The 15315-nt window shown below is 39.0% G+C and overlaps 1 protein-coding gene across 1 annotated transcript in view; it reads left to right on the top strand.

Annotated features, from left to right (window-relative positions):
• The window catches only part of LOC118556788 (vascular cell adhesion protein 1-like), a 52271-nt gene extending 37471 nt beyond the window's left edge, over positions 1–14800 (top strand). Inside the window, exons 11-15 of the mRNA XM_036125117.1 lie at positions 9637–9936; positions 10013–10270; positions 10367–10445; positions 13756–13795; positions 13891–14800. Coding sequence (XP_035981010.1) covers positions 9637–9936; positions 10013–10270; positions 10367–10445; positions 13756–13795; positions 13891–14118 — 905 coding nt within the window. The 3' untranslated portion in view covers positions 14119–14800. The remainder of the gene's footprint in view (positions 1–9636; positions 9937–10012; positions 10271–10366; positions 10446–13755; positions 13796–13890) is intronic.
• Positions 14801–15315: the final 515 nt, after the last annotated feature.

Raw genomic sequence — 15315 nt, 5'->3', positions numbered from 1 at the left:
TCACCAACAGAGTAGGATCAGAGAGTTCCCTCGGCGCTACTTCTCCCCGGTTAGGTCCGCCCAGCTTTATGGTAAGCAGCACAGCTTCTAGTAGTTCTTCTGGTTCACCTTTCAGAGTCACTTACACTCCTTCTCTTTGCAGTCTCTCCAGCCGTGACGTTCTGACCCTGTTGAAGTTGCCTGTAGTCCCGTCCATTATACCTGCCTGTTTCCTAAATAAACATCTTAAAACTGTGCCTTGCTTCCCGATCGTATCTGCATGTGGACTCGTCATCTGAAAACCATGACAGGGTGGAGCTGAGCTGCTCCAGCAGAGCCAAGCCAAAACAATAAAAGAGCCGAGGGAATCCGTTGGGAAGGAAAACACAGTAATAGCTACGTTTACATTAGAAATGTGTGCAAAACATTGTCGATATTCTGCTAATTTTGATAATACATGTTTTTGCAACTGCGGTGTTTCCATTAAATAAGAATTGCAATTCAAATCACATGTTAATTCACAATCACATGGTAACTCATCAAAAACATGGTGGTGATGGATGTAAACATTGATTATAAGCTATATTCATATGTCAGTCACGGAACTATCAGTGATCAGAAGAGATGTTGGCTTCTTATTAAGGCGTTAGCACGACAAGCCCATCATACTTGGGGGTAGCAACATTATATTGAATTAACTTACTTGGTTTATTGTTGCTGGCGCATACTCCAGGTGCGGGCTGCCTTACATGAATGCACTTCCAGTTTAGACATTACAGTCAGGCAGTCTTGTAGACAGCTCCAGGGTCCGATCAGGTAGTGACACAGTGTACCGTAACGCTCCAAATATCCATTGAGCAGAGCGGCTTTGATGCTTACCAAAGTCATACTTACACATTTTCACAGATGTTTAAACACATTGCACCACATAAAATCAGTCCGTAAGCACAACAATTATGGTAATCATATATAAAGTGCACTCGATCATAAGGCTCACAATACATTTTTGAGAAAATGGAAGGATTTTAGGTGCGCCTTATAATCCGAAAACACTGTAATCTCTTCAGGCAGGTTTATTTGTTCAATAGTTTCAACCAGCCTTTCACGCAGAATTACAAACATTTCAGGTTAAAGCTAGTTCTCAGTATTTATTTGTAGTTTAGCTATAGTATGTCACGTTTGTAGATATGAACCCAAAATCCAGCTAACACAGAGTACATTTTAAAAAGGGTTTATAGGAAATGTTCAATGAAGACAGACCAGGAGTTGCTGGCAGAACCACAATTGACCAGATACAGTTTGAGCACACAAGAACTGAAAACACCACAGCAGCAGAGCCGGTGAGGTGATGAGACGATCTGGCAGTGAGTGGGTGAGTGAGGCAGGTATATGAAGGCCGGGGGACAGGCGAGCCGAGTAGGAGCTGATTAACGGCAGCAGGTGGAACTGGTCTGGGCTGATGACTGAGGAGTGGACTCAGCTAATTGGAGGGTTTCTGTGGCTGAGAGGTGACAGAGCTGATTCTCGACAAGTCCGGAAAAGTCCAAAACAAACAAATAAATATAAATAAATATGTCATAAATTATGACAGAGTATACTTCAAGTCTGTAAACCTTATTTAGACCTGTTTATTCATGTTCAGATTTGTACCTGACCTAGTCCTACTTAACCATTTGTTTAGATCTAGTTTAGTTTTAAGTCTCTATTGAAGGGACTTGTGATTTAGTAAAATAGTAATATATAAATACAATCTAAAAGGAGTACTATCTTTAGTGGTGTTACTTGGTGTGAAAGAGTAGAGCAGCACTGGGTTATTGCACATATGTTTACTCTTTACAGACATCCAGTAAAATACACCCAGGCAAGCATGGAGATTGAGGGAGTGTAAGTACCTCTACTAATTGCTGGTGACCCTGCATACTCTCTCCTGCCTTGGCTCATGAAGGAATCTTACAGAAGTACAGACCTTGTTTGATCAGCATCTTAATGCCATACATTTCAAAGTGGAACACACATTTGGACATTTCAAAGCTAGATGGTGTGTCTTGGTCAAAGTGTCTAACATACACCACAAGTTCATGCCTACAGTAGTGGCCACATGTTGCGTTCTGCATAATATGTGTGAGAAAAAAGACAACTACATCCTACAGCAGCAGGATCCTACATCTAGGGCCTCAACTAATACAACCTCAGGGCCACAACCGAGATGAACCTGATGATGCAGGCAACTTAAAGTGCCATACATTAATAACACAATGCTAGCTGAAAATGCCATTACAAACAAATTGGAACTGAATGGAAATGTATTATTGTATTATTATTGTTATTATTATTTGGGGAGGAGATAGTGGACTAAAGCTCAGACTCATAAGCAGATTATTGATGGTGGTATGGAGGTTGACGTGGTTGTGTGAGGTGATTGCGTTGCTGCTGAATGTATGAAGTATGTGTAGGTTGTTGTGGTTGGATGTCATAAGTAAGGAGATTTGCTACAGCAAGAGTTCTGATGAAAATTGACAAGAGAGATCATATTTCTGCAATTTTAGCTTCCATTCATTGGCTATTCGTTAAATCAAGAAGAGAATTCAAAATTTTCCTTAATAATCAAGGTCCATCATATATCAGAGCTCTGATTACCCCGTATGTTCCTAACAGAGCACTTCGCTCTCAGACTGCAGGTCAGGTCTTTTGGTCTGTGAGACAGACACCCTGTCTACTTTTAAGACTACTTAAAATGTTCCTTTTTTCCTAAACTAATAGTTAGATTGGCTTAGGTTACCCTGAGCTATCTCTGTAGTTGTGCTGATGTAGGCTTAGGCTGCGGGAGGACATTGGGGTCTAATTTTCTCACTCTGCTGAAGGCCTTCTCATCCTCCAATACACATGGTTTTGTCAGTTGTTTTTTAGGGTTGACCAAATTTGACTTAAAAGTCTATCACATTATTTTGTGGCATTTATTAAGGTAACAATAAAAGTGATGAGAAAAAAAATTTATATTGCAGTTTCTTTTGGAAAAAGATATAAAGGCTGTGAGTGCACATCACTACAGTCAAAGCTCCACAAATACAAATGCTGTTTAGATCATTATTTTATGAACCTATCTTATTGAAATTTTTTGGCGTCCTCATAGAACCAAGGGGAATAATAAGGAAAGCAACAACAAAAAGGTACATTTTAGGTCTTGGTGATTCTAATAATTCTCCTGTACAGTTAATCATAGTTTCTTTAAACTAAATTGACAAATGGACTGTAGACTCTTTATATTGCAATGATAGCTTTGAAAAATATTGAATACAAACCTGTTCCTTTCATCCTGTCTGCTTAAATAATTCTGATTGGTTATGATGCTTCAAATGCAGCTAAAAAGATCCCTTCACAGTTTTGTGTTGGGTCTCAGGCTTTTTTCCATCCAACATTGATTGTTCTGCCTGCTCTGTTGTTTGTGGACACTTTAGAGAAATATTTTTGACTTTTAGTCTTAGAATATCATTGGTTATGCTACCCAAGAGTAATTACATCGCAGACACAGTTCAGACTCAAGAGGGACGAAATCAGCAGTAACCTTAGAAAAAGCAATTGTTGCTGGCAATCATTCAAGGGTCATAAAGTGATTTCTTAACAATTTGTAACACTGCATTCAATAGAGAAAACATTTATCACAAGATCAAAATGATTTAAACTATTGCCAAAAATTTCCAGCAGTGGAAACCCCTTCAGATTTACTATAAACGAAATGAGAAACTACAAAAATTGTAAAAGCTACCTCTCAGACTCTACAAACCTCAGTTAGTATGTTAAATGTTTCTTACCCTTTCCTGAAATCTCATGCTTTTGGAAAAAAATTACCAAATTATGGTCAAAGTATGGTCAAATCCAAACCAAGCACAAATATCTCATATCAAAGTTTAAGCATGGCGATGGAGTGGTGATGATTTGGGTTTGTCTTACAACCACACGACCTTGGCACTCTGTAAACATAAACCCGGTTGAAAAGACCAAAGCTGCACATTTTGGTCATTACTATCACCATTTCACAGGCAAAACTACTGTAAATACAGCATATAAGCACAAATACCTCGTGCCAACAAAGCCATGCTCAGACAGAAAATGACAACTTCAAATTCAAGCTGCAATTTCCCCCCTCATGCTGTTTAATCTCAGGGTGAACTTAAGTTGCTTAGACAATTTGAATTTCACAATTCTTTTTTAAATAAAGGATTCACAGTAAATATTTTGTGTTTTTTTCCCATACTTAAAGGCATACTATGCAACATTTTTCAGTTAATTAATGTGTTCCATACCATTTTGGATGATTAAATGAGTCATTTCAGGTCGAACAAAGGTTTTCTCGGCCGCCCTGGGGGTCTTTGGCGGAAATACCGCACTTGCAATTGCAAGAGCTCACGGCCCGCACACACAGAAGTCTCGCTTTACGGCGAGAACTCCATGTGTTTTTGCCCTGCCATTCACTATATGGACGCGCGAATGCAACAACAAAGAACCGCGTGTTAACGTCAAATAAACATGGAAGCATATCGAGTTTTATTATTATTATTATTATTATTATTATTATTTTTTTTTTTTTTATGTCGGCGAGACGCTACCGCGGCGGCGGCGAGGCGGCGGCGGCGGCCGCGGCTTGGCGAGGCGGTGGGGGTAGCGTCTCGCCAACATAAAAAAAAAATAATAATAATAATAATAAAACTGGCGAGGCGGCCGCGGCTTGGCGAGGCGGCGGTGGCGGCGGCTGGCCGCCTCGCCAAGATAGCGCTGCGGGAAGCTTGATGTTCATACCTTCACTGTGTTAGTCATTGTTTGTACTGCCGTTTTTTCCATTTTTCGTCGCGTTCGCCTGTCTGCTAAGCTCAAAACAACCGCGCCTGTTGACGGAGAAACCAGAACAGCTGAGCATCTTTATGACAGTGCACTTTTACTTTCGCCCTCTGGGGGGAGCCTCGCTGGAAAATCAACCCCGGTTGCATAGTATACCTTTAAGGATGGCTGTAAATAATGTTATGTCTTGATGTGTAAATGTTCCAGACTGAAAGAGCGTCTACTTTCTTTTAATATAAGACAGTAACTGTGTAACAAAATGTATTGTGTGATCTATACACTGTAATATAGTTTCTTTGCTGTTGCGAGTAATGTCTTGACTCTGTGGTACGGTAAATACATTACGAGGAGTAGCACTACAAAGATGATCAATAGTGATTATTCAGATTTTGGAATCACCATGTAAAAGACAATGCAAAACTTCTCACTTCTTATAAAATCAACTGTTTAATAAACAACATATCAGGAGAACAATATTGTTGCTAATGTTTTCTTTCCCACTAGGAAGGGTTGCCTTCCTATTTTCAAGGTTTAGTGAATGTAGCATAATTGAAAACACAATAGAATACAGATAAGGAAGTTCGGGTATTTTTTCAGAAGCTCAGACACAGAATGAGAAAAAAATAAACATCTGTGCCTGTGTGTGTATTTAACAAATGTCATTGCATATACTAGTTCTAGTCACACAATTTAACTGTTGATTGATCTTTTATCTTACCTTATCGTTAGAACTTTAAATATTTTCTCCAAATTTAACTTTCCTATCAAACATCTAATAATGTGCCGTTTGTAAGATATGTTGAGGCTTAGCGCTGAGATTTACCGCCAGATTCCACATCCTCCATGACTGTTCCATTCCGATCAGGTACATGAATGTCTGACCGACCGAGCAACTGCTTTGTTATTTTAATTAGTGACAACAGTAAACACACATTTACCGTGACTACTCAAAACATCACTGTCAGCAGACTCGCTACCTGTTGTTCACTGTCAAAATACAGAACAACTCCAATTTCCTGCTCCGTTCCGGAGCAGTAAAACAGTAAACAGTAACAGTAAAAAGAACAACAACAACCTCCGACTTGTCAAATTTAAATGGTGTAAATAGAGATTGTCAACCACAAGATGAATACATTATTTTTAATATTCACAATAAAATTAACGTTTATTTAAATATCGGATGAAAACAACTTATTTTTGACCAAATAGGGAAGCAGATTTGTCATTTTAACATTTGAATTGAAACTTTGTAATCCTATCCAATTAGGTTTGGATTCTGCTTGTAATGATGATGATCACACATGTTCTCCTCGAGCGCCAAGAAATTTTGGAGCAGAGCATGATGGAGTAACCACAGATGTAGCAGGCTTTGCTTTTCAAACCGATATCGTAATTCAAGCCCTCTCTGAAAATACGGATCAAGTTCTGGTAAATGTCGTACAAGGACAGCACAACTTGTGAAAGAGGGTCTGGCACAGCATATTTCCAAAGCACCACCCACAGAAGTCTCCAGGGTACATAGTTGAACGCCTCCTACAAGTCCACAAAAATGTAAACTGGTTGGGTGAACTCACATGACCCCTCCAAGACCCTGAAGAGGGTGTAGAGCTGGTCCACTGTTCTACGGCGGGTATGAAAACCACACCGCTCCTCAGGCCAGCTGACAGCTTTGCTAGGGCCCGGGACAACGCAGTCTTTTTGGGCCCCCCCTCTACACCTGCCGCCACAACACACACACACACACACACACACACACACACACACACACACACACACACACACACACACACACACACACACACACATTGGGGGTTCATTGAATACTAAATTCCATCTGAAATAAAAATAAAAGCATTTTTAATACTGTTTAAGGTTTTAAACACTCTTTAACCAAACACTCTTTAGAGACAAAACTTAATAACTTTCAGTGCTTGTAAAATGAGAGAAAGTCTCACTAAATCTGTGCATCTTATTTAGGTAATTAAATACAACACGCGTGTCTCAGTATGCTTAAGAAAGCTTAAGAATCCTGTTTTGTTTTATTTTTTTATTTCTTTGAGGCGTGAATTATGGACTGTAAATAGTGTATTTTGGTATGACCTACTTGATTCATCATTGTCGTTAATAATAATAATGTCGCTCTTCAGTTTAACTTTTCCTTGCACTTCCTCTGTGAAAACCTTCTCGTTTCTCCTTGTTCTTGGTCAGTCGATTGAACAGCAGTCTGCTCACTTCACATTCCATTCCAGCTTTAGACGTACTCCGCTCCTGTCAGACTACTAGAAGAGGTACAAAAAGAGACTGTAGTTGAAATGCTCGCACAGCAGGCGGAGCCGAGTGGAGCTGGTGTAAAAAGGGCCACAAGTCCCTGAAACGCCTGTCAAGTTCTCTGAACCACATTAGAGCTCCCTATAGAGAAACAAAATATTATTTCTAATTTCTGCTCAAGTGTTGATACTTTTTATTTTACTTTTGTTTTAGTTTTATTGCTGAATTCTAATATTCATTGTACTGTTATGCTCTTGTCCTCTGATTAGTTTTTCACTGGCTTCCCTTTTTCACTTCTGCTCTGATTCAGTCTGTATCTTTGGACAAATCATCACTAGCTCCACCTGAATATATTATGCTGTCCTTTTGTCTGCATGCAGCTACTGGGGTCACCACTTCATTTGCTGGATTTTTGACTTAAATAGTGGATTACGTCTGTTCTAGGTTTTGCTCAAAGTAAGTAATTTGCTTCAGTTTATCAATTAATTGTAACCGTTTTTAGTTGATTTTCAGATCTTTGGACTTTTGTTCTGATGTAGAAGTGAGATTTTCAGCAACCTCAAAGCGCAAAATTTCTTCTCTGCTTTCTTTTTTCACTTTTATGTCTAAAATATAAAAAGGCAAATATATATGTTGAAATATTCAATGGCTTTTCCTTAATTTTATTGCTTTCTATATTGTTGATACATGGTGAAGAAATCAAAACTATGAAGCAAAACTGTGTAGTTTTATTTGATATTCTTTAAAATAGCACCCCGTTTGTTTTATTTACTATTTTGGTCACTGTTGGCATTCTCTTAATGGGATACATGAGGTTGTCGCCTGAGATGGTTTTCCAACAGCCTTGAAGGAGTTTCCAAAGTTAATAAAAATAAAGATGAATCCTTGAATGAGATGGAGAGTCCAAACCTTTGACTGGTAGCGTATATATATTATATGTTGAACAGCATTTATTTAGGACCAGATTTTATAAAAACCTTTTCTTTCCAGGAGGACGATCAGAGTCTGATGGCAGCTCTGTGTGAGAACGTGCTGGCAGTCAACATGTTACTGAGTGTCTTCTTTCTTCCCAGTGAGCTGTTTGTTTATGTCTTTTCATTTGGAGATGTCACATGAATCATTTTTAGTCTGAAACATTTGATCTTTATTTGGTTTAAAAGCACTTCTTATAAGATGCTGCATCAGATTTTGCTGCCAAATTATGTTCATTGGTCTGTTTTTACAGGTGCTTTGGCTGTTTGTCCCGATCCAGTCCTCATTGTTGACACACCTGGGCAGATTGAAGCACTGAGTGGATCTTGTTTGCTACTGCCTTGCAGCTTTAATTCAACGGATTCCAGATATGACAAGACCAGAACTATTTATGGAGTTTGGTTGAGAGGCACCACAAATTTTAATGCCAACCCAAGCCCTGTCATTTTTAACAGCAGTGGCTCAGTTAACATATATTCACTGAGTATGATCGGAAACCTGACAGAAGAAAACTGCACCACTCTGTTTCCTAATTTAAAAACAAGTCATACAGACAAATACTTCCTCCGAATTCATAACTGGCCGTTTATGGCAACAGCTGTTTGTCAGCCTGTTGAGATAAAAATAAGAGGTAAGAAAGTTTTTGTTTTATTATACTATGATACTGAGGTGAATGTAAATCAGAAAGATTTACACCTCTGATATATTTTGATGATCTTAGTTCCTCCAATAAGCTTATGCTAATGGAATATGATTTCAATTAATCTCTCAGAAGATAATATTTCAAAGAAGCAGAATAATATATATATATATATATATATATATATATATATATATATATATATATATATATATGTATGTATGTGTGTGTGTGTGTGTATCTATTTTTATTGTTTTGTGTTTTATTTTGCAGTCTGTTTGAAAATATATTTCAATACTTAATAGGTATTGCAGGAATCAAATGGCTGATATAATTACTTTTTTATATTTCTGCTGATATTTTAGCGATATATCTTTGGTGATGAGCTCCAAGTTTTTAAGGTTGAACCCTAATCTGGCAAAGCCACTTTAATACTTCTTTCAATAAGAAGAAGCATTTTGGTGAAATTAAAATATTATAATATAAAGTACTGAAAAAAGTTAATTCATTGTCTTTTAAGATTTGTTATGTAAATAAAAAGTGGTTCATAAATTAAAATATTTACACAGTTGAGAAATATACAACCTTGCCACAAACTTTTTCAGCAACAACAAAACATGGTGTCTATGACTTAAAAAAAGATCCTAACTTTTAACCTTTATATGTTAACTTGTTATTTTGAAATCATTATTGATTCAAAACAAGAATTATCGCTGTGTTGGGAATAGAATCAGTATATGAAACATTTTTCCAGATGTTTTTTTTATATTCATGATAATAAACATAACACTGAACAACTACAAAGAGTATCTACATATTTTCCATGTTTGCAACAAGTAAACTATATATTTGCCACCAACTGGCAACTGTTAAGCCTTTTATTGTAAATATTTTCTATGGTATGTTTCACTTTGGAAACTCTCTGTATAATGTGAAACTCCCAGATTCTCCTTGGAGTCCCAGCATTAACATCCCTGCTGATCTGAAGGAGCATCAGTCTGTCACTATCAGCTGCTCAGCTTTGACTCCCTGTCCACACTCACCTCCTGAACTCACCTGGAATCTCCAACAAGACTCTCACAGACAAACAGAGAAAAACACAGAGGGAACCTTTACAACTAAAATCCAGGAGACCATCACTCTGTCAGACACACATGATGGATACAACATCAGCTGTTCTGCCACATATCCTGTGAATGGAGGAAACAAGACAGCAGAGACAGAAGTGACTCTCAGTGTTTCATGTAAGTGATCCTGTCAGCACGTCATGGTTCAGCTGTTTCTGATCAGTAAAGTTAATGTGTGTCCCATTTTCCTCAGATGCTCCTAAAGACACCTCAGCATCCATCAGTCCATCAGGTTTGGTGTCAGCAGGTAGCTGGGTGGAGCTGAGCTGCTCCAGCAGAGCCAAGCCTCCTGCCAGCTTCACCTGGTTCAGGAACAGCAAACATGGAGCTATTAATGTATCTGTGGGGCAGGTTTACAGCTTCAATGCTACTGAGGGAGGAGAGTATTACTGTGAGGCTACAAATGATCTGGGTCATCAGAGATCTTCAGTGATTTATTTTCCTGTCACAGGTAAATTGGTCACTATATTGAACTTACTTTCCTCAAACATTTAAGCTATTATGCAAGACCATTTTTCACTCAGCATGTTTCGTTTGTTTCATTAAGGTTTTCTGTGTGGGCCCCTTTATTGGGGAACGATTCCAGCGGGATGTTTGGTGTTTGCCTGTTTGTTTGCTATTCTTTGGTAAGTTTCATAAGTTAAATTGTGTAAAACAACTAAACTTAAGCTATGTTTTCTAAATGTTATGTTTCATATCCATGTATACATTTTTCAGTGTGCTTTTTCATCTTTTTTGCAACAAAAGTGATATGACAGTTGGAAGGTCCACTTTCTCTGTTGGGAAGGATGAAAGTTTCAAAACTAACTCCCTAATTTGTCAGCTCCCTAGCTGGTGTAAATACAGCTATTCTCCTTTAGTGTAAATGGTCCTCTTTGAGTTTTACCAGCATTCTGAACAAACTGGATTTTATATTAAAAATTAAAAATGTTTACCTTTTTATCAGCAATAAAATCAAGGCACAGAGTTTGTCTGCCAGTGACTCCAGAGTCTATAAGTCACTTTCTTGTGTGGAATTTCAACAGTGGGCTTTGTAGAGTGAAAGTGGTTCACAGGAAATTCAACTTGTGGTACAACAGGGTTCGTTTACAATAGTTGTAAACTGCATCATTTTAAAACATGTGTAAAATTCTGTAACAGTAACAGAAGACCCAATATTCAGTCGTACAGCAGGTGAATTTTCTTGGGTATTAAAATTATAAATGCGGATGTGAGGCAAGAAACAACTGGAAATGCACACAGGAACCACTGAAGAACCAAGAGACCATTTAGTGGCAGACTAGTAATTTGTGAGATCAGAACAATACTGAAAAAAATAAGACACCAAGGAAGATTTAACAGATTTATTAAAATGCTGATGTATATGATTAGGAATGGACAGAAACACACACAGGAGCCACTGTAAAAAGGAGAGACAGGTTAGTGGCCAGGACCAGCTCATTAAAGGTTGAACGAGCACTGAACAAAAGCCACTAACCTTCTCAATGACCGGGAGGTTGCACCAGTCCTGTCGGCTTCAGAGATAATCTGAATCAGTAAACGATTGATCCCCTTAGTGTCGTTAGAATCCGATGTCAGGGCTAGGTTAATGAACAGGTAATCATGGGGACAGGCTGAGGTCTCCAGTAGGGCAAATGCAGAGGATGAATCCAGAATCCAGGCATGAGCGTCAGTCACAGGTAGCGAACTCCAAGCAGAGGTCACCAGACAGAGGCTGAAGCAATCGGGGAATCCGGAGTCCAGGCTAGAGTCGGTAAACGGGAGGCAGCAGAATCAGGTAGGGGCACAGGCAAAGTAAAGAGATGGTTCAGGCTTCGGTGTCCAGAAACAGAAGCCAACTGGAGACTAGGGAGAGGGCAAGGCAAACAGGCAGAAAACCACAGAACGAGAGCTGGTCACAACAGGCAGGCAAACAAGGAATGCCGTCACTGCAGGTGTAACTGCTGAGATCTAATTGACAGTGCTAGCTGAACAAGCAGGCAGTAGTGTGGCAGTGACTGCTGACAGGATCAGACCAGCAGGCTCATTACGCTGGGTCCAGGAGGTTTCCCTGAATCTGATAATTAGAACCTGGGGCTCCAAGCGAGTCCTGATGGAAACTGCCACAGAGAATGTGGCAAAAACAGAGACCCCTAAACGCTGTGAATGAGGAAGAGTCTAACGGGTAATCCTGAGTCTGGGTGTGGGTTCTACACAGCGGGCAGAGGCAGGCAGAAAAAATCCAGAGGGACAGGCAGAGGTTAAGGAACAGGTCTGGAGGTCTAGGTCCAGAAAACTGGGGCCTATGGAGAGTCAGACAGGGGCAAGGCAAAGGTGAAGAAAAGCAAGCTGCTGGTCACAGATACAACAAAACAAAGCAGGACATGGAAGACAGAGCAGAGACATAACAAAGATCCACTATCCACTAAAATCTTAGTTAACTGATCATGGTCAAAACTAATGCTAGTCTAGACCTAATTATTGGGATCTGTAGGCCTATATCTCCCCTCAAATAATTAAATAATGTTCACTTAAAATTTATTTTAAACTTTTGTTGTCAAGAATTATGGCTGCACAGTGCTACAGTAGGTACCACTGTTGTCATGCAGGAAGAAGGTCTTGGGTTCTGACCATGGCCTGCTTTTTTTTTCTGCATGGAGTTTGCCCTTAGGTTTAAGTGTGCGTGCATGGTTTGGTCCTTTGTGTCTCTACATTGCCCTGTGGCCGACTAGCGGCCTCTACAGGGTGTACCCCAACTCTCGCCCAAAGACCACCAACACTATCTTCATTTTTTGTGATGTTTAATATTATATCAGAGGCAAATCAGCTGGCTACCACTCACTGACTAAACATTCTTGCATCATTTATGTTCTCACAGGAATTGAAAGACATTTTCAGTCAGTTTTTCAGGTGAAAACCCTTAAACATATAAATGTATGCATTGATGACAGAGCATACAACTGAATAAATAAATAATCATAAATTTCAAACGAACTATGGCTATATTCAAACTATATTTAGTACTTCATAATGTTCGTTTTTTTGGTAGAAGCCTTGCAAAATTTGCTAACAAGAAAAACCCGCTAAGCAAACTGTTACACATTATGATTTCAATGAGCCAATAGGTAACACAAGGTTTACTTCAAACATTTAGCAAAAGCACACAAGCTCTGTTGACAGTTGTTCAAGCAATGCGTTTCTGATCAGAAATGTTTGGGCCACACTCTGCTGAGTAATTTACTCCATTACAGCATTAGCTGTAGCTCCATCTTAAACGCAACAATGTCAAGAACCGAATCAAGAATCATCATGTCTTACCATAATGAAATTTTTGATCAGACATCAGAATTACACATAAAACAAGCACACAACGAAAGACATAATATTTCTTAACCATTTTGTTTTCTTTTCCTCTGAAATCTGTTGACTGCACTAACCAACAACACTTCATGTGAAGGTTAAAGTATGCAATCCTTAGCATCGAATAAGATAAATTTTAGTGTCAAAAAGTCAGATAACCGAAAAAAAAATTCTGCATTGCTTCTTAAGTACGAACCATGCACAACCCCAGGTCTTCAGAGACCTGCTTACTAGGTGTTCCCAGAACTAGAAGTAAACAAGGTGAGGCAGCATTTAGTTTTCATTCTCCTCAGCTATGCAACAAACTCCCTGCAAACCTAAAATGTGAAGAAACTGTTGGTTCCTTTAAACCAGGTCTGAAAATGTTTTTGTGCATTGCAACTTTTTATCAATCTAATGAATTATTTAAAATGTTTGTCTTCTGCCTTTTAATATCTGTATTTTAACACCTATTTTGTTTTCCTTTATTTTTATGCTGTTATTTTCATTCTGCCTTTCCTTGGATTTCCTGCAAAGCACTTTGTAAAGCTTTGAGTATAAATGCTGTCATACAATTAAACTTGCCTTCCATTGCCTGATGTTATTTGTGTTTTCCAGGTGCTTTAATGCCAAACATTCAGCTCCTCAGTTGACTCAGGTGGGTAAATATTGAACATTTATTTACAGCTTCGCAGTGTGTACTACTGTTAAATTTTGGACAGGATCTGCATGAAGATACATTTATTGTTTCAGGGTCAAACAAGTGATGTCCAAATGTCAGTCAAGAAACAAGAGGAAGAATTCTATTATGGAGAAATAACCTTTTGCAAAGAGAATCCTGAAACTTCCTCTGTAATGGTGCAAAACAATGAAGAGCAGGAGACTGTGTACACAGAGGTAAAACTGACTAAGCCAGAAGACAACTCAACGCAGACTACTGAGAGTCCAGAGGATCAGTGTGATCAAGAAAAAACAGAATAACCTTTGTTGTGTGATGACTTACTTTTAGTTTGCAGTGGATGGTTAATGATAAAGGTTCAGATGGTCTTTATCTCAAGACCGCATCTTTCAATGCACAAATATTTGTCAGTTATTAGGGATGAAGAAAATGGCCTTAAGTTTATCCAAACATTTTGTGATATTTATTAGGATAACAATAAAAGTGATGGGAAAATGATCTAAAAATCCGTTGCAGTCTCCTTTGGCAAAAGATTGTATGGCTGCAGGTGCACGGCATTACATTCAAAGGCCTGCACATACAAATGCTGTTTAGATAATTATTTTATGGAGCTCTCTTAATGATAGTTATTGGTGTCCTCATAAAAGGGCAAAATTAAAAGTAAGAATCATGTCTGTCTTTTGTCTCTGTCCATTGGTGTAGTATGCGAGTAACTGACACAGCGCCATTCTCAGTATGATCTGCGTACTGAATGTTCGTTCATGCCTCAACACAGGCTTCATAGGCTGAGTCACAGTGTGAATGAGTAGCAGCCTGCTTCGTTCGTTAGTGCTATGAAAGAAGCTGGCCATGATTTGATAATTCTATGAACGATGCCGACCTGCCTTGGTCATTTGTGCTGTGAATGAAGCTGGCTTTGATTCATTTGCACTGTGAAAGAAGCAGCGCAGTAATGCAATGACAAGGCGAGGGTGTGGTCATATTTCAAATTAATGCTTATTCTTAGCCATCCATCCATTTTCTAACACACCTATCCCTGCTGGGGTTGTGAGGGGTGCTGGTGCCTATCTCCAGCTGTCAATGGGCGAGAGGCGGGGTTCACCCTGGACATGTCCCCAGTCTGTCGCAGGGCAACATGGAGGCAGACAGGACAAACAACCATTCACGCACACCTAAGGAGAAATTAGAGAGGCCAATTAACCTAACAGTCATGTTTTTGGACTGTGGGAGGAAGCCGGAGTACCCGGAGAGAATCCATGCAGAAAGACCCAGGGTTGGATTTGAACCCAGGACCTTCTTGCTGCAAGGCAGCAGTGCTAACCACTGCATCACTGTGCTGCCCCTTAATAAAAATTTATTTTAATTGGACTGAATCATATGAGTGTGGAATAGTCTCGAAGATGTGTACTATTTTATAAACACATTGAATGAATACTATCATTTCTGCTTGACTCGATGGTCCGGGCTAATGTTATAGCATTAGATTAAGGTCAGTGCAG

The sequence above is a fragment of the Fundulus heteroclitus genome, chromosome 21 (assembly GCF_011125445.2).
Source record: "Fundulus heteroclitus isolate FHET01 chromosome 21, MU-UCD_Fhet_4.1, whole genome shotgun sequence".
In the NCBI taxonomy this organism is placed as follows: domain Eukaryota; kingdom Metazoa; phylum Chordata; class Actinopteri; order Cyprinodontiformes; family Fundulidae; genus Fundulus; species Fundulus heteroclitus.
Note: the sequence above shows the minus strand (reverse complement) of the source record. Positions and strands in the feature narration are given on the sequence as shown.